This window comes from Bombina bombina, chromosome 1 (genome assembly GCF_027579735.1).
Source record: "Bombina bombina isolate aBomBom1 chromosome 1, aBomBom1.pri, whole genome shotgun sequence".
Classification (NCBI taxonomy): domain Eukaryota; kingdom Metazoa; phylum Chordata; class Amphibia; order Anura; family Bombinatoridae; genus Bombina; species Bombina bombina.
The window spans coordinates 1,911,172-1,936,184 of NC_069499.1; the positions used below are offsets into that span (position 1 = coordinate 1,911,172).

The 25,013-nt window shown below is 36.8% G+C and overlaps 1 protein-coding gene across 1 annotated transcript in view; it reads left to right on the forward strand.

The window, feature by feature from the left end:
- Positions 1 to 25,013, forward strand: part of ZNF410 (zinc finger protein 410) — a gene marked incomplete in the record, with an annotated part of 101,198 nt that overhangs the window by 23,895 nt on the left and 52,290 nt on the right. The window contains 2 exon segments of the mRNA XM_053697057.1: positions 530 to 733; positions 24,239 to 24,430. Of these exon segments, the coding sequence (XP_053553032.1) occupies positions 530 to 733; positions 24,239 to 24,430 (396 nt within the window).

The following is a 25,013-nucleotide window of genomic DNA, read 5'->3' on the forward strand; positions in this document are numbered from 1 at the left end:
TGTCTCACTGATACTCAGGGGCTGCTCCTCTGTCTCGCTGATACTCAGGGGCTGCTCCTCTGTCTCACTGATACTCAGGGATACTCGGGGGCTGCTCCTCTGTCTCACTGATACTCAGGGGCTGCTCCTTCTGTCTCACTGATACTCAGGGGCTGCTCCTCTGTCTCACTGATACTCAGGGGCTGCTCCTCTGTCTCACTGATACTCAGGGGCTGCTCCTCTGTCTCGCTGATACTCAGGGGCTGCTCCTCTGTCTCACTGATACTCAGGGGCTGCTCCTCTGTCTCACTGATACTCAGGGGCTGCTCCTCTGTCTCGCTGATACTCAGGGGCTGCTCCTCTGTCTCGCTGATACTCAGGGGCTGCTCCTCTGTCTCACTGATACTCAGGGGCTGCTCCTCTGTCTCACTGATACTTGGGGGTGGGCCCTTGGCTTCTTGTTCAGACCTGTTTCTCTTCCACCTTCTGCTTTTTTAAGTGTTTATTATTATTTTTCCTTGTTACCTAAAATATGTTTTTCTTACAACAGATGTTCCCGATGTTCAGGCAGTGCAGTCTAAGAGTCCAGGGCCGATTATGCTGAACAACCTGCCTGTGGGCATTGACACCAGTTCAGATGCCACACAAGGGAAGACGAATGAGCTGTTGTCCCCTTCAGAAGCTTCCACCCTCCTTCAGGACATACCCCCCTGTGACAACTCCTCCTTCATTTTGTTTAATCTCGCCAGAGCAGGTGATGATGCCAGTGACTTTAATGTGATTAGTGGTTATCCCTGTTAATAATAGCAACTCTTGTTACAATCAATTTACTATAAATCCGCACAAGCACTGCACCGCCGCAGCCGATTACAAAACAAAGGTCTAGTTGTGATATTACAGTGTCTAGCGCATACTTATTATTAATAGTGACAGTGTAGGTGTGATATTACAGTGCTAGCGCACACTTATTATTAATAGTGACAGTGTAGGTGTGATATTACAGTGTCTTGCGCATACTTATTATTAATAGTGACAGTGTAGGTGTGATATTACAGTGTCTAGCGCACACTTATTATTAATAGTGACAGTGTAGGTGTGATATTACAGTGTCTAGCGCACACTTATTATTAAAGTGACAGTGTAGGTGTGATATTACAGTGTCTAGCGCACACTTATTATTAATAGTGACAGTGTAGGTGTGATATTACAGTGTCTAGCGCACACTTATTATTAATAGTGACAGTGTAGGTGTGATATTAGTGTCTAGCGCACGCTTTATTATTAATAGTGACAGTGTAGGTGTGATATTAGTGTCTAGCGCACGCTTTATTATTAATAGTGACAGTGTAGGTGTGATATTACAGTGTCTAGCGCACACTTATTATTAATAGTGACAGTTTAGGTGTGATATTACAGTGTCTAGCGTACACTTATTATTAATAGTGACAGTGTAGGTGTGATATTACAGTGTCTAGCGCACACTTATTATTAATAGTGACTGTAGGTGTGATATTACAGTGTCTAGCGCACACTTATTATTAATAGTGACAGTTTAGGTGTGATATTACAGTGTCTAGCGCACACTTATTATTAATAGTGACAGTGTAGGTGTGATATTACAGTGTCTAGTGCACACTTATTATTTAATAGTAACAGTGAGGAGTGATATTACAGTGTCTAGCACACACTTATTATTAATAGTGACAGTGTAGGTGTGATATTACAGTGTCTAGCGCACACTTATTAATAGTGACAGTGTAGGTGTGATATTACAGTGTCTAGCGCACACTTATTATTAATAGTGACAGTGTAGGTGTGATATTACAGTGTCTAGCGCACACTTATTATTAATAGTGACAGTGTAGGTGTGATATTACAGTGTCTAGCGCACACTTATTATTAATAGTGACAGTGTAGGTGTGATATTACAGTGTCTAGTGCACACTTAATAGTGACAGTGTAGGTGTGATATTACAGTGTCTAGCGCACACTTATTATTAATAGTGAGTGTAGGTGTGATATTACAGTGTCTAGCGCACACTTATTATTAGTAGTGACAGTGTAGGTGTGATATTACAGTGTCTAGCACACACTTATTATTAATAGTGACAGTGTAGGTGTGATATTACAGTGTCTAGCGCACACGTATTATTAATAGTGACAGTGTAGGTGTGATATTACAGTGTCTAGCGCACACTTATTTATTAATAGTGACAGTGTAGGTGTGATATTACAGTGTCTAGCGCACACTTATTATTAATAGTGACAGTGTAGGTGTGATATTACAGTGTCTAGCGCACACTTATTTTTAATAGTGACAGGGTAGGTGTGATATTTACAGTGTCTAGGCACACACTTATTATTAATAGTGACAGTGTAGTAGTGATATTACAGTGTCTAGCGCACACGTAGTATTAATAGTGACAGTGTAGGTGTGATATTACAGTGTCTAGCGCACACTTATATATTAATAGTGACATTGTAGGTGTGATATTACAGTGTCTAGCGCACACTTATTATTAATAGTGACAGTGTAGGTGTGATAATTACAGTGTCTAGCGCACACTTATTATTAATAGTGACAGTGTAGGTGTGATATTACAGGTCTAGCGCACTCTTATTCTTAGTGAGTGACAGTGGAGGTGTGATATTACAGTGTCTAGCGCACACTTATATTAATAGTGACAGTGTAGGTGTGATATTACAGTGTCTAGTGCACACTTATTATTAATAGTGACAGTGATAGGTGTGATATTACAGGTCTAGCACACACTTATTAATAGTGACAGTGTAGGTGTGATATTACAGTGTCTAGTGCACACTTATTATTATAGTGACCAGTGTAGGTGTGAGATTACAAGTGTCTAGCCACACTTATTAGTAAATAGTGACAGTGTAGTTGCTGATATTACAGTGTCTAAGCGCACACTTATTATTAATAGTGACAGTTAGGAGTTGGATAATTCAGTGTCTAGCGCACACTTATTATTAATAAGTAGACAGTGTATGTGTGATATGTACAAGTGTCTAGCACACTTATTATTAAGTAGTAGAGACAGTGTAGGTGTGATATTACAGTGTCCCTAGCAGCACACATTATTTTAGTAGTGACAGTGTAGGTGTGATATTTATCAGTGACTAGCTGCACACTTATTATTAGTAGTGACAGTTGTAGTGTGTGATATTACAGTGTCTAGCGCACACTTATTATTAATTAGAGACAGTGTAGGTGTGATATTACAGTGTCTAGCGCCACACGTATTATTAATAGTGACAGTGTAGGTGTGATATTACAGTGTCTAGTCGCACACTTATTATTAATAGTGACAGTGTAGGTGTGATATTACAGTGTTCTAGCAGCACACTTATTATTAATAGTGACAGTGTAGGTGTGATATTACAGTGTCTAGCGCACAACTTATTATTAATAGTAGATGTAGGTGTGATATTACAGTGTCTAGCGCACACTTATTATTAATAGTGACAGTGAAGGTGTGATATTACAGTGTCTAGCGCACACTTATTATTAATAGTGACAGTGTAGGTGTGATATTACAGTGTCTAGCGCACACTTATTATTAATAGTGACAGTGTAGGTGTGATATTACAGTGTCTAGCGCACACTTATTATTAATAGTGACAGTGTAGGTGTGATATTACAGTGTCTAGCGCACACTTATTATTAATAGTGACAGTGTAGGTGTGATATACAGTGTCTAGCGCACACTTATTATTAATAGTGACAGTGTAGGTGTGATATTACAGTGTCTACGCACACTTATTATTAATAGTGACTTGTAGGTGTGATATTACAGTGTCTAGCGCACACTTATTATTAATAGTGACAGTGTAGGTGTGATATTACAGTGTCTAGCGCACACTATTAATAATAGTGACAGTGTATGTGTGATATTACAGTGTCTAGCGCACACTTATTATTAATAGTGACAGTGTAGGTGTGATATTACAGTGTCTAGCTTACACTTATTATTAATAGTGACAGTGTAGGTGTGATATTACAGTGTCTAGCGCACACTTAATAGTGACAGTGTAGGTGTGATATTACAGTGTCTAGCAGCACAGCTTATTATTAATAGTGACAGTGTAGGTGTGATATTACAGTGTCTAGCGCACACTTATTATTAATAGTGACAGTGTAGGTGTGATATTACAGTGTCTAGAGCACACTTATTATTAATAGTGACAGTGTAGGTGTGATATTACAGTGTCTAGCGCACACTTATTATTAATAGTGACAGTGTAGGTGTGATATTACAGTGTCTAATGCACACTTATTATTAATAGTGACAGTGTAGGTGTGATATTACAGTGTCTAGCGCACACTTATTATTAATAGTGACAGTGTAGGTGTGATATTACAGTGTCTAGCGCACACTTATTATTAATAGTGACAGTGTAGGTGTGATATTACAGTGTCTAGCGCACACTTATTATAAATAGTGACAGTGTAGGTGTGATATTACAGTGACTAGCGCACACTTATTATTAATAGTGACAGTGTAGGTGTGATATTACAGTGTCTAGCGCACACTTATTATTAATAGTGACAGTGTAGGTGTGATATTACAGTGTCTAGCACACACTATTATTAATAGTGACAGTGTAGGTGTGATATTACAGTGTCTAGCGCTACACTTATTATTAATAGTGACAGTGTAGGTGTGATATTACAGTGTCTAGCGCACACTTATTAATAATAAGTGACAGTGTAGGTGTGATATTACAGTGTCTAGCGCACACTTATTATTAGTAGTGACAGTGTAGGTGTGATATTACAGTGTCTAGCGCACACTTATTATTAATAGTGACAGTGTAGGTGTGATATTACAGTGTCTAGCACACACTTATTATTAATAGTGACAGTGTAGGTGTGATATTACAGTGTCTAGACAGCACGTATTATTAATAGTGACAGTGTAGGTGTGATATTACAGTGTCTAGCGCACACTTATTATTAATAGTGACAGTGTAGGTGTGATATTACAGTGTCTAGCGCACACTTATTATTATAGTGACAGTGTAGGTGTGATATTACAGTGTCTAGTGCACACTTATTATTAATAGTGACAGTGTAGGTGTGATATTACAGTGTCTAGCGCACACTTATTATTAATAGTGACAGTGTAGGTGTGATATTACAGTGTCTAGCGCACACTTATTATTAATAGTGACAGTGTAGGTGTGATATTACAGTGTCTAGTCGCACACTTATTATTAATAGAGACAGTGTGGGTGTGATATTACAGTGTCTAGCGCACACTATTATTAATAGTGACAGTGTAGGGTGATATTACAGTGTCTAGCTGCACACTTATTATTAATAGTGACAGTGTAGGTGTGATATTACAGTGTCTAGCGCACACTTATTATTAATAGTGACAGTGTAGGTGTGATATTACTGTGTCTAGCAGCACACTATTATTATAGTGACAGTGTAGGTGTGATATTACCGTGTCTAGCAGCACACTTATTATTAATAGTGACAGTGTAGGTGTGAATATTACAGTGTCTAGCGCACACTTATTATTAATAGTGACAGTGTAGGTGTGATATTACAGTGTCTAGCGCACACTTATTATTAATAGTGACAGTGTAGGTGTGATATTACAGTGTCTAGCGCACACTTATTAATAGTGACAGTGTAGGTGTGATATTACAGTGTCTAGCGCACACTTATTATTAATAGTGACAGTGTAGGTGTGATATTACAGTGTCTAGTGCACACTTATTATTAATAGTGACAGTGTAGGTGTGATATTACAGTGTCTAGCGCACACTTATTATTAATAGTGACAGTGTAGGTGTGATATTACAGTGTCTAGCGCACACTTATTATTAATAGTAACAGTGTAGGTGTGATATACAGTGTCTAGTGCACACTTATTATTAATAGTGACAGTGTAGGTTGATATTACAGTGTCTAGGCACACTTATTATAATAGTGACAGTGTAGGGTGTGATATTACAGTGTCTAGCGCACACTTATTATTAATAGTGACAGTGTAGGTGTGATATTACAGTTGTCTAGCTGCACACTTATTATTAATAGTGACAGTGTAGGTGTGATATTACAGTGTCTAGCTCACACTTATTATTAATAGTGACAGTGTAGGTGTGATATTACAGTGTCTAGCGCACACTTATTATTAATAGTGACAGTGTAGGTGTGATATTACAGTGTCTAGCGCACACTTATTATTAATAGTGACAGTGTAGGTGTGATATTACAGTCTAGCACACACTTATTATTAATAGTGACAGTGTAGGTGTGATATTACAGTGTCTAGCGCACACTTATTATTAATAGTGACAGTGTAGGTGTGATATTACAGTGTCTAGCACACACTTATTATTAATAGTGACAGTGTAGGTGTGATATTACAGTGTCTAGCACACACTTATTATTATAGTGACAGTGTAGGTGTGATATTACAGTGTCTAGCGCACACTTATTATTAATAGTGACAGTGTAGGTGTGATATTACAGTGTCTAGCGCACACTTATTATTAATAGTGACAGTGTAGGTGTGATATTACAGTGTCTAGCGCACACTTATTATTAATAGTGACAGTGTAGGTGTGATATTACAGTGTCTAGTGCACACTTATTATTAATAGTGACAGTGTAGGTGTGATATTACAGTGTCTAGCGCACACTTATTATTAATAGTGACAGTGTAGGTGTGATATTACAGTGTCTAGTGCACACTTATTATTAATAGTGACAGTGTAGGTGTGATATTACAGTGTCTAGCGCACACTTATTATTAATAGTGACAGTGTAGGTGTGATATTACAGTGTCTAGCGCACACTTATTATTAATAGTGACAGTGTAGGTGTGATATTACAGTGTCTAGCGCACACTTATTATTAATAGTGACAGTGTAGGTGTGATATTACAGTGTCTAGCGCACACTTATTATTAATAGTGACAGTGTAGGTGTGATATTACAGTGTCTAGCGCACACTTATTATTAATAGTGACAGTGTAGGTGTGATATTACAGTGTCTAGCGCACACTTATTATTAATAGTGACAGTGTAGGTGTGATATTACAGTGTCTAGCGCACACTTATTATTAATAGTGACAGTGTAGGTGTGATATTACAGTGTCTAGCGCACACTTATTATTAATAGTGACAGTGTAGGTGTGATATTACAGTGTCTAGCGCACACTTATTATTAATAGTGACAGTGTAGGTGTGATATTACAGTGTCTAGCGCACACTTATTATTAATAGTGACAGTGTAGGTGTGATATTACAGTGTCTAGCGCACACTTATTATTAATAGTGACAGTGTAGGTGTGATATTACAGTGTCTAGCGCACACTTATTATTAATAGTGACAGTGTAGGTGTGATATTACAGTGTCTAGCGCACACTTATTATTAATAGTGACAGTGTAGGTGTGATATTACAGTGTCTAGCGCACACTTATTATTAATAGTGACAGTGTAGGTGTGATATTACAGTGTCTAGCGCACACTTATTATTAATAGTGACAGTGTAGGTGTGATATTACAGTGTCTAGCGCACACTTATTATTAATAGTGACAGTGTAGGTGTGATATTACAGTGTCTAGCGCACACTTATTATTAATAGTGACAGTGTAGGTGTGATATTACAGTGTCTAGCGCACACTTATTATTAATAGTGACAGTGTAGGTGTGATATTACAGTGTCTAGCGCACACTTATTATTAATAGTGACAGTGTAGGTGTGATATTACAGTGTCTAGCGCACACTTATTATTAATAGTGACAGTGTAGGTGTGATATTACAGTGTCTAGCGCACACTTATTATTAATAGTGACAGTGTAGGTGTGATATTACAGTGTCTAGCGCACACTTATTATTAATAGTGACAGTGTAGGTGTGATATTACAGTGTCTAGCGCACACTTATTATTAATAGTGACAGTGTAGGTGTGATATTACAGTGTCTAGCGCACACTTATTATTAATAGTGACAGTGTAGGTGTGATATTACAGTGTCTAGCGCACACTTATTATTAATAGTGACAGTGTAGGTGTGATATTACAGTGTCTAGTGCACACTTATTATTAATAGTGACAGTGTAGGTGTGATATTACAGTGTCTAGCGCACACTTATTATTAATAGTGACAGTGTAGGTGTGATATTACAGTGTCTAGTAGACACTTATTATTAATAGTGACAGTGTAGGTGTGATATTACAGTGTCTAGCGCACACTTATTATTAATAGTGACAGTGTAGGTGTGATATTACAGTGTCTAGCACACACTTATTATTAATAGTGACAGTGTAGGTGTGATATTACAGTGTCTAGCACACTTATTATTAATAGTGACAGTGTAGGTGTGATATTACAGTGTCTAGCGCACACTTATTATTAATAGTGACAGTGTAGGTGTGATATTACAGTGTCTAGCACACACTTATTATTAATAGTGAGTGTAGGTGTGATATTACAGTGTCTAGCGCACACTTATTATTAATAGTGACAGTGTAGGTGTGATATTACAGTGTCTAGTGCACACTTATTATTAATAGTGACAGTGTAGGTGTGATATTACAGTGTCTAGCGCACACTTATTATTAATAGTGACAGTGTAGGTGTGATATTACAGTGTCTAGCGCACACTTATTATTAATAGTGACAGTGTAGGTGTGATATTACAGTGTCTAGTGCACACTTATTATTAATAGTGACAGTGTAGGTGTGATATTACAGTGTCTAGCACACACTTATTATTAATAGTGACAGTGTAGGTGTGATATACAGTGTCTAGCGCACACTTATTATTAATAGTGACAGTGTAGGTGTGATATTACAGTGTCTAGCGCACACTTATTATTAATAGTGACAGTGTAGGTGTGATATTACAGTGTCTAGCGCACACTTATTATTAATAGTGACAGTGTAGGTGTGATATTACAGTGTCTAGCGCACACTTATTATTAATAGTGACAGTGTAGGTGTGATATTACAGTGTCTAGCACACACTTATTATTAATAGTGACAGTGTAGGTGTGATATTACAGTGTCTAGCACACTTATTATTAATAGTGACAGTGTAGGTGTGATATTACAGTGTCTAGCGCACACTTATTATTAATAGTGACAGTGTAGGTGTGATATTACAGTGTCTAGCGCACACTTATTATTAATAGTGACAGTGTAGGTGTGATATTACAGTGTCTAGCGCACACTTATTATTAATAGTGACAGTGTAGGTGTGATATTACAGTGTCTAGCGCACACTTATTATTAATAGTGACAGTGTAGGTGTGATATTACAGTGTCTAGCGCACACTTATTATTAATAGTGACAGTGTAGGTGTGATATTACAGTGTCTAGGCACGACACTTATAATTAATAGTGACAGTGTAGGTGGGATATTACAGTGTCTAGCGCACACTTATATTAATAGTGACAGTGTAGGTGTGATATTAACAGTGTCTAGCGCACACTTATTATTAATAGTGACAGTGAAGGTGTGATATTACAGTGTCTAGCACACACTTATTATTAATAGTGACAGTGTAGTGTGATATTACAGTGTCTAGCTCACACTTATTATTAATAGTGACAGTGTAGGTGTGATATTACAGTGTCTAGCGCACACTTATTATAAATAGTGACAGTGTAGGTGGTGATTATTACAGTGTCTAGCGCACACTTATTATTAATAGTGACAGTGTAGGTGTGATATTACAGTGTCTAGCGCACACTTATTATTAATAGTGACACTGTAAGGTGTTGATATTACAGTTGCTAGCCACACTTATTATAAGTGACAGTGTAGGTGTGATATTACAGTGTCTAGCTTACACTGTCACTATTAATAATAGTGACAGTGTAGGTGTGATATTACAGTGTCTAGCGCACACTTATTATTAATAGTGACAGTGTAGGTGTGATATTACAGTGTCTAGCGCACACTTATTATTAATAGTGACAGTGTAGGTGTGATATTACAGTGTCTAGCGCACACTTATTATTAATAGTGACAGTGTAGGTGTGATATTACAGTGTCTAGCGCACACTTAGTATTAATAGTGACAGTGTAGGTGTGATATTACAGTGTCTAGCGCACACTTATTATTAATAGTGACAGTGTAGGTGTGATATTACAGTGTCTAGCGCACACTTATTATTAATAGTGAAGTGTAGGTGTGATATTACAGTGTCTAGCGCACACTTATTATTAATAGTGACAGTGTAGGTGTGATATTACAGTGTCTAGCGCCCACTTATTATTAATAGTGACAGTGTAGGTGTGATATTACAGTGTCTAGCGCACACTTATTATTAATAGTGACATGTAGGTGTGATATTACAGTGTCTAGCGCACACTTATTATTAATAGTGACAGTGTAGGTGTGATATTACAGTGTCTAGCGCACACTTATATTAATAGTGACAGTTGTAGGTGTGATTTTACAGTGTCTAGCGCACACTTATATTACGAGTGACAGTGTAGGTGTGATATTACAGTGTCTAGCGCACACTTATTATTTAATAGTGACAGTGTAGGTGTGATATTACAGTGTCTAGCGCACACTTATTATTAATAGTGACAGTGTAGGTGTGATATTACAGTGTCTAGCGCACACTTATTATTAATAGTGACAGTGTAGGTGTGATATTACAGTGTCTAGCGCACACTTATTATTAATAGTGACAGTGTAGGTGTGATATTACAGTGTCTAGCGCACACTTATTATTAATAGTGACAGTGTAGGTGTGATATTACAGTGTCTAGCGCACACTTATTATTAATAGTGACAGTGTAGGTGTGATATTACAGTGTCTAGCGCACACTTATTATTAATAGTGACAGTGTAGGTGTGATATTACAGTGTCTAGCGCACACTTATTATTAATAGTGACAGTGTAGGTGTGATATTACAGTGTCTAGCTCACACTTATTATTAATAGTGACAGTGTAGGTGTGATATTACAGTGTCTAGCGCACACTTATTATTAATAGTGACAGTGTAGGTGTGATATTACAGTGTCTAGCGCACACTTATTATTAATAGTGACAGTGTAGGTGTGATATTACAGTGTCTAGCGCACACTTATATTAATAGTGACAGTGTAGGTGTGATATTACAGTGTCTAGCGCACACTTATTATTAATAGTGACAGTGTAGGTGTGATATTACAGTGTCTAGCGCACACTTATTATTAATAGTGACAGTGTAGGTGTGATATTACAGTGTCTAGAGCACACTTATTATTAATAGTGACAGTGTAGGTGTGATATTACAGTGTCTAGCGCACACTTATTATTAATAGTGACAGTGTAGGTGTGATATTACAGTGTCTAGCGCACACTTATTATTAATAGTGACAGTGTAGGTGTGATATTACAGTGTCTAGCGCACACTTATTATTAATAGTGACAGTGTAGGTGTGATATTACAGTGTCTAGCGCACACTTATTATTAATAGTGACAGTGTAGGTGTGATATTACAGTGTCTAGCGCACACTTATTATTAATAGTGACAGTGTAGGTGTGATATTACAGTGTCTAGCGCACACTTATTATTAATAGTGACAGTGTAGGTGTGATATTACAGTGTCTAGCGCACACTTATTATTAATAGTGACAGTGTAGGTGTGATATTACAGTGTCTAGCGCACACTTATTATTAATAGTGACAGTGTAGGTGTGATATTACAGTGTCTAGTCGCACACTTATTATTAATAGTGACAGTGTAGGTGTGATATTACAGTGTCTAGCGCACACTTATTATTAATAGTGACAGTGTAGGTGTGATATTACAGTGTCTAGCGCACACTTATTATTAATAGTGACAGTGTAGGTGTGATATTACAGTGTCTAGCGCACACTTATTATTAATAGTGACAGTGTAGGTGTGATATTACAGTGTCTAGCGCACACTTATTATTAATAGTGACAGTGTAGGTGTGATATTACAGTGTCTAGAGCACACTTATTATTAATAGTGAGTGTAGGTGTGATATTACAGTGTCTAGAGCACACTTATTATTAATAGTGACAGTGTAGGTGTGATATTACAGTGTCTAGCGCACACTTATTATTAATAGTGACAGTGTAGGTGTGATATTACAGTGTCTAGCGCACACTTATTATTAATAGTGACAGTGTAGGTGTGATATTACAGTGTCTAGCGCACACTTATTATTAATAGTGACAGTGTAGGTGTGATATTACAGTGTCTAGCGCACACTTATTATTAATAGTGACAGTGTAGGTGTGATATTACAGTGTCTAGCGCACACTTATTAATAGTGACAGTGTAGGTGTGATATTACAGTGTCTAGCGCACACTTATTATTAATAGTGACAGTGTAGGTGTGATATTACAGTGTCTAGCGCACACTTATTATTAATAGTGACAGTGTAGGTGTGATATTACAGTGTCTAGCGCACACTTATTATTAATAGTGACAGTGTAGGTGTGATATTACAGTGTCTAGCGCACACTTATTATTAATAGTGACAGTGTAGGTGTGATATTACAGTGTCTAGCGCACACTTATTATTAATAGTGACAGTGTAGGTGTGATATTACAGTGTCTAGGCACACACTTATTATTAATAGTGACAGTGTAGGTGTGATATTACAGTGTCTAGCGCACACTTATTATTAATAGTGACAGTGTAGGTGTGATATTACAGTGTCTAGCGCACACTTATTATTAATAGTGACAGTGTAGGTGTGATATTACAGTGTCTAGCGCACACTTATTATTAATAGTGACAGTGTAGGTGTGATATTACAGTGTCTAGCGCACACTTATTATTAATAGTGACAGTGTAGGTGTGATATTACAGTGTCTAGCGCACACTTATTATTAATAGTGACAGTGTAGGTGTGATATTACAGTGTCTAGCACACACTTATTATTAATAGTGACAGTGTAGGTGTGATATTACAGTGTCTAGCGCACACTTATTATAAGTAGTGACAGTGTAGGTGTGATATTACAGTGTCTAGCGCCACACTTATTATTAATAGTGACAGTGTAGGTGTGATATTACAGTGTCTAGTCACACTTATTATTATAGTGACAGTGTAGGTGTGATATTACAGTGTCTAGCGCACACTTATTATTAATTGTGAGTGTAGGTGTGATATTACAGTGTCTAGCGCACACTTATTATTAATAGTGACAGTGTAGGTGTGATATTACAGTGTCTAGCGCACACTTATTATTAATAGTGACAGTGTAGGTGTGATATTACAGTGTCTAGCGCACACTTATTATAATAGTGACAGTGTAGGTGTGATATTACAGTGTCTAGGCACACTTATTATTAATAGTGACAGTGTAGGTGTGATATTACAGTGTCTAGGCACACTTATTATTAATAGTGACAGTGTAGGTGTGATATTACAGTGTCTAGTGCACACTTATTATTAATAGTGACAGTGTAGGTGTGATATTACAGTGTCTAGCGCACACTTATTATTAATAGTGACAGTGTAGGTGTGATATTACAGTGTCTAGAGCACACTTATTATTAATAGTGACAGTGTAGGTGTGATATTACAGTGTCTAGCGCACACTTATTATTAATAGTGACAGTGTAGGTGTGATATTACAGTGTCTAGCGCACACTTATTATTAATAGTGACAGTGTAGGTGTGATATTACAGTGTCTAGCTGACACTTATTATTAATAGTGACAGTGTAGGTGTGATATTACAGTGTCTAGCGCACACTTATTATTAATAGTGACAGTGTAGGTGTGATATTACAGTGTCTAGCGCACACTTATTATTAATAGTGACAGTGTAGGTGTGATATTACAGTGTCTAGCGCACACTTATTATTAATAGTGACAGTGTAGGTGTGATATTACAGTGTCTAGCGCACACTTATTATTAATAGTGACAGTGTAGGTGTGATATTACAGTGTCTAGCGCACACTTATTATTAATAGTGACAGTGTATGTGTGATATTACAGTGTCTAGCGCACACTTATTATTAATAGTGACAGTGTAGGTGTGATATTACAGTGTCTAGCACACACTTATTATTAATAGTGACTGTATAGGTGTGATATTACAGTGTCTAGTGCCACACTTATTATTAATAGTGACAGTGTAGGTGTGATATTACAGTGTCTAGCAGCACACTTATTATTAATAGTGACAGTGTAGGTGTGATATTACAGTGTCTAGCGCACACTTATTATTAATGAGTGACAGTGTAGGTGTGATATTACAGGTCTAGCACACACTTATTATTAATAGTGACAGTGTAGGTGTGATATTACAGTGTCTAGCGCACACTTATTATTAATAGTGACAGTGTAGGTGTGATATTACAGTGTCTAGCGCACACTTATTATTAATAGAGACAGTAGGTGTGATATTACAGTGTCTAGCACACACTTATTATTAATAGTGACAGTGTAGGTGTGATATTACAGTGTCTAGCGCACACTTATTATTAATAGTGACAGTGTAGGTGTGATATTACAGTGTCTAGCGCACACTTATTATTAATAGTGACAGTGTAGGTGTGATATTACAGTGTCTAGCGCACACTTATTATTAATAGTGACAGTGTAGGTGTGATATTACAGTGTCTAGCGCACACTTATTATTAATAGTGACAGTGTAGGTGTGATATTACAGTGTCTAGCGCACACTTATTATTAATAGTGACAGTGTAGGTGTGATATTACAGTGTCTAGCGCACACTTATTATTAATAGTGACAGTGTAGGTGTGATATTACAGTGTCTAGCGCACACTTATTATTAATAGTGACAGTGTAGGTGTGATATTACAGTGTCTAGCGCACACTTATTATTAATAGTGACAGTGTAGGTGTGATATTACAGTGTCTAGCGCACACTTATTATTAATAGTGACAGTGTAGGTGTGATATTACAGTGTCTAGCGCACACTTATTATTAATAGTGACAGTGTAGGTGTGATATTACAGTGTCTAGCGCACACTTATTATTAATAGTGACAGTGTAGGTGTGATATTACAGTGTCTAGCGCACACTTATTATTAATAGTGACAGTGTAGGTGTGATATTACAGTGTCTAGCGCACACTTATTATTAATAGTGACAGTGTAGGTGTGATATTACAGTGTCTAGTGCACACTTATTATTAATAGTGACAGTGTAGGTGTGATATTACAGTGTCTAGCGCACACTTATTATTAATAGTGACAGTGTAGGTGTGATATTACAGTGTCTAGCGCACACTTATTATTAATAGTGACAGTGTAGGTGTGATATTACAGTGTCTAGCGCACACTTATTATTAATAGTGACAGTGTAGGTGTGATATTACAGTGTCTAGCACACACTTATTATTAATAGTGACAGTGTAGGTGTGATATTACAGTGTCTAGCGCACACTTATTATTAATAGTAACAGTGTAGGTGTGATATTACAGTGTCTAGCGCACACTTATTATTAATAGTGACAGTGTAGGTGTGATATTACAGTGTCTAGCGCACACTTATTATTAATAGTGACAGTGTAGGTGTGATATTACAGTGTCTACCACACTTATTATTAATAGTGACAGTGTAGGTGTGATATTACAGTGTCTAGTGCACACTTATTATTAATAGTGACAGTGTAGGTGTGATATTACAGTGTCTAGCGCACACTTATTATTAATAGTGACAGTGTAGGTGTGATATTACAGTGTCTAGTGCACACTTATTATTAATAGTGACAGTGTAGGTGTGATATTACAGTGTCTAGCGCACACTTATTATTAATAGTGACAGTGTAGGTGTGATATTACAGTGTCTAGCTCACACTTATTAATAGTGACAGTGTAGGTGTGATATTACAGTGTCTAGCGCACACTTATTATTAATAGTGACAGTGTAGGTGTGATATTACAGTGTCTAGCACACACTTATTATTAATAGTGACAGTGTAGGTGTGATATTACAGTGTCTAGCGCACACTTATTATTAATAGTGACAGTGTAGGTGTGATATTACAGTGTCTAGTGCACACTTATTATTAATAGTGACAGTGTAGGTGTGATATTACAGTGTCTAGCGCACACTTATTATTAATAGTGACAGTGTAGGTGTGATATTACAGTGTCTAGCGCACACTTATTATTAATAGTGACAGTGTAGGTGTGATATTACAGTGTCTAGCGCACACTTATTATTAATAGTGACAGTGTAGGTGTGATATTACAGTGTCTAGCGCACACTTATTATTAATAGTGACAGTGTAGGTGTGATATTACAGTGTCTAGCGCACACTATTATTAATAGTGACAGTGTAGGTGTGATATTACAGTGTCTAGCGCACACTTATTATTAATAGTGACAGTGTAGGTGTGATATTACAGTGTCTAGCGCACACTTATTATTAATAGTGACAGTGTAGGTGTGATATTACAGTGTCTAGCTCACACTTATTATTAATAGTGACAGTGTAGGTGTGATATTACAGTGTCTAGCGCACACTTATTATTAATAGTGACAGTGTAGGTGTGATATTACAGTGTCTAGCGCACACTTATTATTAATAGTGACAGTGTAGGTGTGATATTACAGTGTCTAGCGCACACTTATTATTAATAGTGACAGTGTAGGTGTGATATTACAGTGTCTAGCGCACACTTATTATTAATAGTGACAGTGTAGGTGTGATATTACAGTGTCTAGCGCACACTTATTATTAATAGTGACAGTGTAGGTGTGATATTACAGTGTCTAGCGCACACTTATTATTAATAGTGACAGTGTAGGTGTGATATTACAGTGTCTAGCGCACACTTATTATTAATAGTGACAGTGTAGGTGTGATATTACAGTGTCTAGCGCACACTTATTATTAATAGTGACAGTGTAGGTGTGATATTACAGTGTCTAGCGCACACTTATTATTAATAGTGACAGTGTAGGTGTGATATTACAGTGTCTAGCGCACACTTATTATTAATAGTGACAGTGTAGGTGTGATATTACAGTGTCTAGCGCACACTTATTATTAATAGTGACAGTGTAGGTGTGATATTACAGTGTCTAGCGCACACTTATTATTAATAGTGACAGTGTAGGTGTGATATTACAGTGTCTAGCGCACACTTATTATTAATAGTGACAGTGTAGGTGTGATATTACAGTGTCTAGCGCACACTTATTATTAATAGTGACAGTGTAGGTGTGATATTACAGTGTCTAGCACACACTTATTATTAATAGTGACAGTGTAGGTGTGATATTACAGTGTCTAGCGCACACTTATTATTAATAGTGACAGTGTAGGTGTGATATTACAGTGTCTAGCGCACACTTATTATTAATAGTGACAGTGTAGGTGTGATATTACAGTGTCTAGCGCACACTTATTATTAATAGTGACAGTGTAGGTGTGATATTACAGTGTCTAGCGCACACTTATTATTAATAGTGACAGTGTAGGTGTGATATTTACAGTGTCTAGCAGCACCACTTATTAATTACATAGTGACAGTGTAGGACGTGGATAGGTTACCAGTGTCTAGCGCACACACTTATTAATAACTTAGTGACCGTGTAGGTGTGATATCTACAGTGTCTCGCACAACACTAATTATTAAGTCGTGACAGCTGAAGGTGTGATATTACCAGTGTCTAGCGCACACTTATTATTAATAGTGACAGTTGTAGGTGTGATATTACAGTGTCTAGCAGACACTATAATAGATCAGTGTGACAGTGTAGGGTGTGATATTACCATGTGTCTAGCGCACACTTATTATTCAATAGTGACAGTGTAGGTGTGATATTACAGTGTCTAGCGGCCACACTTCTTATTAATAGTGACAGTGACTGGTGTGATATCACAGTGTCTAGCAGCACACTTATTATTAATAGTGAGTGTAGGTGTGATATTACAGTGTCTAGCACACACTTATTATTAATAGTGACAGTGTAGGTGTGATATTACAGTGTCTAGCGCACACTTATTATTAATAGTGACAGTGTAGGTGTGATATTACAGTGTCTAGCGCACACTTATTATTAATAGTGACAGTGTAGGTGTGATATTACAGTGTCTAGCGCACACTTATTATTAATAGTGACAGTGTAGGTGTGATATTACAGTGTCTAGCGCACACTTATTATTAATAGTGACAGTGTAGGTGTGATATTACAGTGTCTAGAGCACACTTATTATTAATAGTGACAGTGTAGGTGTGATATTACAGTGTCTAGTGCACACTTATTATTAATAGTGACAGTGTAGGTGTGATATTACAGTGTCTAGAGCACACTTATTATTAATAGTGACAGTGTAGGTGTGATATTACAGTGTCTAGCGCACACTTATTATTAATAGTGACAGTGTAGGTGTGATATTACAGTGTCTAGCGCACACTTATTATTAATAGTGACAGTGTAGGTGTGATATTACAGTGTCTAGCGCACACTTATTATTAATAGTGACAGTGTAGGTGTGATATTACAGTGTCTAGCGCACACTTATTATTAATAGTGACAGTGTAGGTGTGATATTACAGTGTCTAGCGCACACTTATTATTAATAGTGACAGTGTAGGTGTGATATTACAGTGTCTAGCGCACACTTATTATTAATAGTGACAGTGTAGGTGTGATATTACAGTGTCTAGCGCACACTTATTATTAATAGTGACAGTGTAGGTGTGATATTACAGTGTCTAGCGCACACTTATTATTAATAGTGACAGTGTAGGTGTGATATTACAGTGTCTAGCGCACACTTATTATTAATAGTGACAGTGTAGGTGTGATATTACAGTGTCTAGCGCACACTTATTATTAATAGTGACAGTGTAGGTGTGATATTACAGTGTCTAGCGCACACTTATTATTAATAGTGACAGTGTAGGTGTGATATTACAGTGTCTAGCGCACACTTATTATTAATAGTGACAGTGTAGGTGTGATATTACAGTGTCTAGAGCACGCTTTATTATTAATAGTGACAGTGTAGGTGTGATATTACAGTGTCTAGCGCACGCTTTATTATTAATAGTGACAGTGTAGGTGTGATATTACAGTGTCTAGCGCACACTTATTATTAATAGTGACAGTGTAGGTGTGATATTACAGTGTCTAGCGCACACTTATTATTAATAGTGACAGTGTAGGTGTGATATTACAGTGTCTAGCACACACTTATTATTAATAGTGACAGTGTAGGTGTGATATTACAGTGTCTAGCGCACACTTATTATTAATAGTGACAGTGTAGGTGTGATATTACAGTGTCTAGCGCACACTTATTATTAATAGTGACAGTGTAGGTGTGATATTACAGTGTCTAGCGCACACTTATTATTAATAGTGACAGTGTAGGTGTGATATTACAGTGTCTAGCGCACACTTATTATTAATAGTGACAGTGTAGGTGTGATATTACAGTGTCTAGCGCACACTTATTATTAATAGTGACAGTGTAGGTGTGATATTACAGTGTCTAGCGCACACTTATTATTAATAGTGACAGTGTAGGTGTGATATTACAGTGTCTAGCGCACACTTATTATTAATAGTGAGTGTAGGTGTGATATTACAGTGTCTAGCGCACACTTATTATTAATAGTGACAGTGTAGGTGTGATATTACAGTGTCTAGCGCACACTTATTATTAATAGTGACAGTGTAGGTGTGATATTACAGTGTCTATTGGACACTTATTATTAATAGTGACAGTGTAGGTGTGATATTACAGTGTCTAGCGCACACTTATTATTAATAGTGACAGTGTAGGTGTGATATTACAGTGTCTAGCGCACACTTATTATTAATAGTGACATTGTAGGTGTGATATTACAGTGTCTAGCGCACACTTATTATTAATAGTGACAGTGTAGGTGTGATATTACAGTGTCTAGCGCACACTTATTATTAATAGTGACAGTGTAGGTGTGATATTACAGTGCTAGCGCACACTTATTATTAATAGTGACAGTGTAGGTGTGATATTACAGTGTCTAGCGCACACTTATTATTAATAGTGACAGTGTAGGTGTGATATTACAGTGTCTAGCGCACACTTATTATTAATAGTGACAGTGTAGGTGTGATATTAGTGTCTAGCACACACTTATTATTAATAGTGACAGTGTAGGTGTGATATTACAGTGTCTAGCGCACACTTATTATTAATAGTGACAGTGTAGGTGTGATATTAGTGTCTAGCACACACTTATTATTAATAGTGACAGTGTAGGTGTGATATTAGTGTCTCGCGCACACTTATTATTAATAGTGACAGTGTAGGTGTGATATTACAGTGTCTAGCGCACACTTATTATTAATAGTGACAGTGTAGGTGTGATATTACAGTGTCTAGCGCACACTTATTATTAATAGTGACAGTGTAGGTGTGATATTACAGTGCTAGTGCACACTTATTATTAATAGTGACAGTGTAGGTGTGATATTACAGTGTCTAGCGCACACTTATTAATAGTGACATTGTAGGTGTGATATTACAGTGTCTAGCGCACACTTATTAATAGTGACAGTGTAGGTGTGATATTACAGTGTCTAGCGCACACTTATTAATAGTGACAGTGTAGGTGTGATATTACAGTGTCTAGCGCACACTTATTATTAATAGTGACAGTGTAGGTGTGATATTACAGTGTCTAGCGCACACTTATTATTAATAGTGACAGTGTAGGTGTGATATTACAGTGTCTAGCGCACACTTATTATTATTAGTGACAGTGTAGGTGTGATATTACAGTGTCTAGCGCACACTTATTATTAATATTGACAGTGTAGGTGTGATATTACAGTGTCTAGCGCACACTTATTATTAATAGTGACAGTGTAGGTGTGATATTACAGTGTCTAGCGCACACTTATTATTAATAGTGACAGTGTAGGTGTGATATTACAGTGTCTAGCGCACACTTATTATTAATAGTGATAGTGTAGGTGTGATATTAGTGTCTAGCGCACACTTATTATTAATAGTGACAGTGTAGGTGTGGTATTACAGTGTCTAGCGCACACTTATTAATAGTGACATTGTAGGTGTGATATTACAGTGTCTAGCGCACACTTATTAATAGTGACAGTGTAGGTGTGATATTACAGTGTCTAGCGCACACTTATTAATAGTGACAGTGTAGGTGTGATATTACAGTGTCTAGCGCACACTTATTATTAATAGTGACAGTGTAGGTGTGATATTACAGTGTCTAGCGCACACTTATTATTAATAGTGACAGTGTAGGTGTGATATTACAGTGTCTAGCGCACACTTATTATTATTAGTGACAGTGTAGGTGTGATATTACAGTGTCTAGCGCACACTTATTATTAATATTGACAGTGTAGGTGTGATATTACAGTGTCTAGCGCACACTTATTATTAATATTGACAGTGTAGGTGTGATATTACAGTGTCTAGCGCACACTTATTATTAATAGTGACAGTGTAGGTGTGATATTACAGTGTCTAGCGCACACTTATTATTAATAGTGATAGTGTAGGTGTGATATTAGTGTCTAGCGCACACTTATTATTAATAGTGACAGTGTAGGTGTGGTATTACAGTGTCTAGCGCACACTTATTATTAATAGTGACAGTGTAGGTGTGATATTACAGTGTCTAGTGCACACTTAATAGTGACAGTGTAGGTGTGATATTACAGTGTCTAGCGCACACTTATAATTAATATTGACAGTGTAGGTGTGATATTACAGTGTCTAGCGCACACTTATTATTAATAGTGACAGTGTAGGTGTGATATTACAGTGTCTAGCGCACACTTATTATTAATAGTGACAGTGTAGGTGTGATATTACAGTGTCTAGCGCACACTTATTATTAATAGTGACAGTGTAGGTGTGATATTACAGTGTCTAGTGCACACTTAATAGTGACAGTGTAGGTGTGATATTACAGTGTCTAGTGCACACTTAATAGTGACAGTGTAGGTGTGATATTACAGTGTCTAGTGCACACTTAATAGTGACAGTGTAGGTGTGATATTACAGTGTCTAGCGCACACTTATTATTAATAGTGACAGTGTAGGTGTGATATTACAGTGTCTAGCACACACTTATTATTAATAGTGACAGTGTAGGTGTGATATTACAGTGTCTAGTGCACACTTATTATTAGTAGTGACAGTGTAGGTGTGATATTACAGTGCTAGCGCACACTTATTATTAATAGTGACAGTGTAGGTGTGATATTAGTGTCTAGCACACACTTATTATTACTAGTGACAGTGTAGGTGTGATATTACAGTGTCTAGCACACACCTATTATTAATAGTAACAGTGTAGGTGTGATATTACAGTGTCTAGCGCACACTTATTATTAATAGTGACAGTGTAGGTGTGATATTACAGTGTCTAGCGCACACTTATTATTAATAGTGACAGTGTAGGTGTGATATTACAGTGTCTAGCGCACACTTATTATTAATAGTAACAGTGTAGGTGTGATATTACAGTGTCTAGCGCACACTTATTATTAATAGTGACAGTGTAGGTGTGATATTACAGTGTCTAGCGCACACTTATTATTAATAGTGACAGTGTAGGTGTGATATTACAGTGTCTAGCGCACACTTATTATTAATAGTAACAGTGTAGGTGTGATATTACAGTGTCTAGCGCACACTTATTATTAATAGTGACAGTGTAGGTGTGATATTACAGTGTCTAGTGCACCCATATTATTAATAGTGACTGTAGGTGTGATATTACAGTGTCTATTGGACTCTTATTATTAATAGTGACAGTGTAGGTGTGATATTACAGTGCTAGCGCACACTTATTATTAATAGTGACAGTGTAGGTGTGATATTAGTGTCTAGCACACACTTATTATTACTAGTGACAGTGTAGGTGTGATATCACAGTGTCTAGCGCACACTTATTATTAATAGTGACAGTGTAAGTGTGATATTACAGTGTCTAGTGCACGCTTTATTATTAATAGTGACAGTGTAGGTGTGATATTACAGTGTCTAGTACACACTTATTTTTAATAGTGACAGTGTAGGTGTGATATTACAGTGTCTAGCGCACACTTATTATTAATAGTGACAGTGTAGGTGTGATATTACAGTGTCTAGCGCACACTTATTATTAATAGTGACAGTGTAGGTGTGATATTACAGTGTCTAGCGCACACTTATTATTAATAGTGACAGTGTAGGTGTGATATTACAGTGTCTAGCACACACTTATTATTAATAGTGACAGTGTAGGTGTGATATTACAGTGTCTAGCGCACACTTATTATTAATAGTGACAGTGTAGGTGTGATATTACAGTGTCTAGCGCACACTTATTATTAATAGTGACAGTGTAGGTGTGATATTACAGTGTCTAGCGCACACTTATTATTAATATTGACAGTGTAGGTGTGATATTACAGTGTCTAGCGCACACTTATTATTAATAGTAACAGTGTAGGTGTGATATTACAGTGTCTAGTGCACACTTATTATTAATAGTGACAGTGTAGGTGTGATATTACAGTGTCTAATGCACACTTATTAATAGTGACAGTGTAGGTTTGATATTACAGTGTCTAGTGCACACTTATTATTAATATTGACAGTGTAGGTGTGATATTTCAGTGTCTAGCGCACACTTATTATTAATAGTGACAGTGTAGGTGGGATATTACAGTGTCTAGCACACACTTATTATTAATAGTGACAGTGTGGTGTGAGTTGATACTATGAGTGTAAGCATGAGATGAGTGTGGTGTGAGTTGATACTATGAGTGTAAGCATGAGACGAGTGTGGTGTGAGTTGATACTATGAGTGTAAGCATGAGATGAGTGTGGTGTGAGTTGTTACTATGAGTTAAAGGACAAGATGTGTGGTGTGACTTTATACTATGAGTGTAAGCATGAGATGTGTGAGTTGTTACTATGAGTTCAAGCATGAGATGAGTGTGGTGTGAGTTGTTACTATGAGTGCAAGCATGGGATGAGTATGGTGTGAGTTATTACTATGAGTGTGGTGTGAGTTATTACTATGAGTGTGGTGTGAGTTATTACTATGAGTGTAAGCATGAGATGAGTGTGGTGTGAGTTGTTACTATGAGTGTGGTGTGAGTTGTTACTATGAGTGTGGTGTGAGTTGTTACTATGAGTGTGGTGTGAGTTGTTACTATGAGTGTAAGCATGAGATGAGTGTGGTATGAGTTGTTACTATGAGTCTAAGCATGATATGAGTGTGCTCAGGCAGCTAATAGCCGTGTGTGGTGTTTTCTAGGTCTGGGATCCCCCGCAGAGCACCTGGTGTTTGTTCATGATGATGCTGAGGATTCTGGGAATGACTTTCTCTCCAGTGATTGCACTGACAGCAGCACACCCTGGTTCTTGCGTGTTCAGGAGCTGGCACATGACAGTCTACTCGCTGCCACACGTGCACAGCTGGCAAAGACCACCAAGAGTGCCAGTCATGGTAAGTAATCAGTTTGTACTGTGATGCACTTGATGAGCTAGTAGTATAATATGTACTTTACAGTGTTACACATGATGTGCTAGTAGTATTAGTGTGTGTGTGTGTATAGATTAAATTTATATAAATACAGTGTGTGTATATAGATTACATACATATACAGTGTGTGTGTGTATAAATTAAATACATATAAATACAGTGTGTGTGTGTATAAATTAAATACATATAAATACAGTGTGTGTGTGTATAGATTATATACATACAGTATATAAATGCAGTGTGTGTGTGTATAGATTAAATACATATATAAATGCAGTGTGTGTATAGATTAAATACATATATAAATGCAGTGTGTGTGTATATAAATTAAATACATATATAAATGCAGTGTGTATAGATTAAATACATAAAAATACAGTGTGTGTGTGTATAGAGTAAATACATATAAATACAGTGTATGTGTGTATAGATTAAATATATAAAAATAGTGTTTTTGTGTATAGATTATATACATATATAAATGCAGTGTGTGTGTATAGATTAAATACATATAAATACAGTGTGTGTGTGTGTATAGATTAAATAC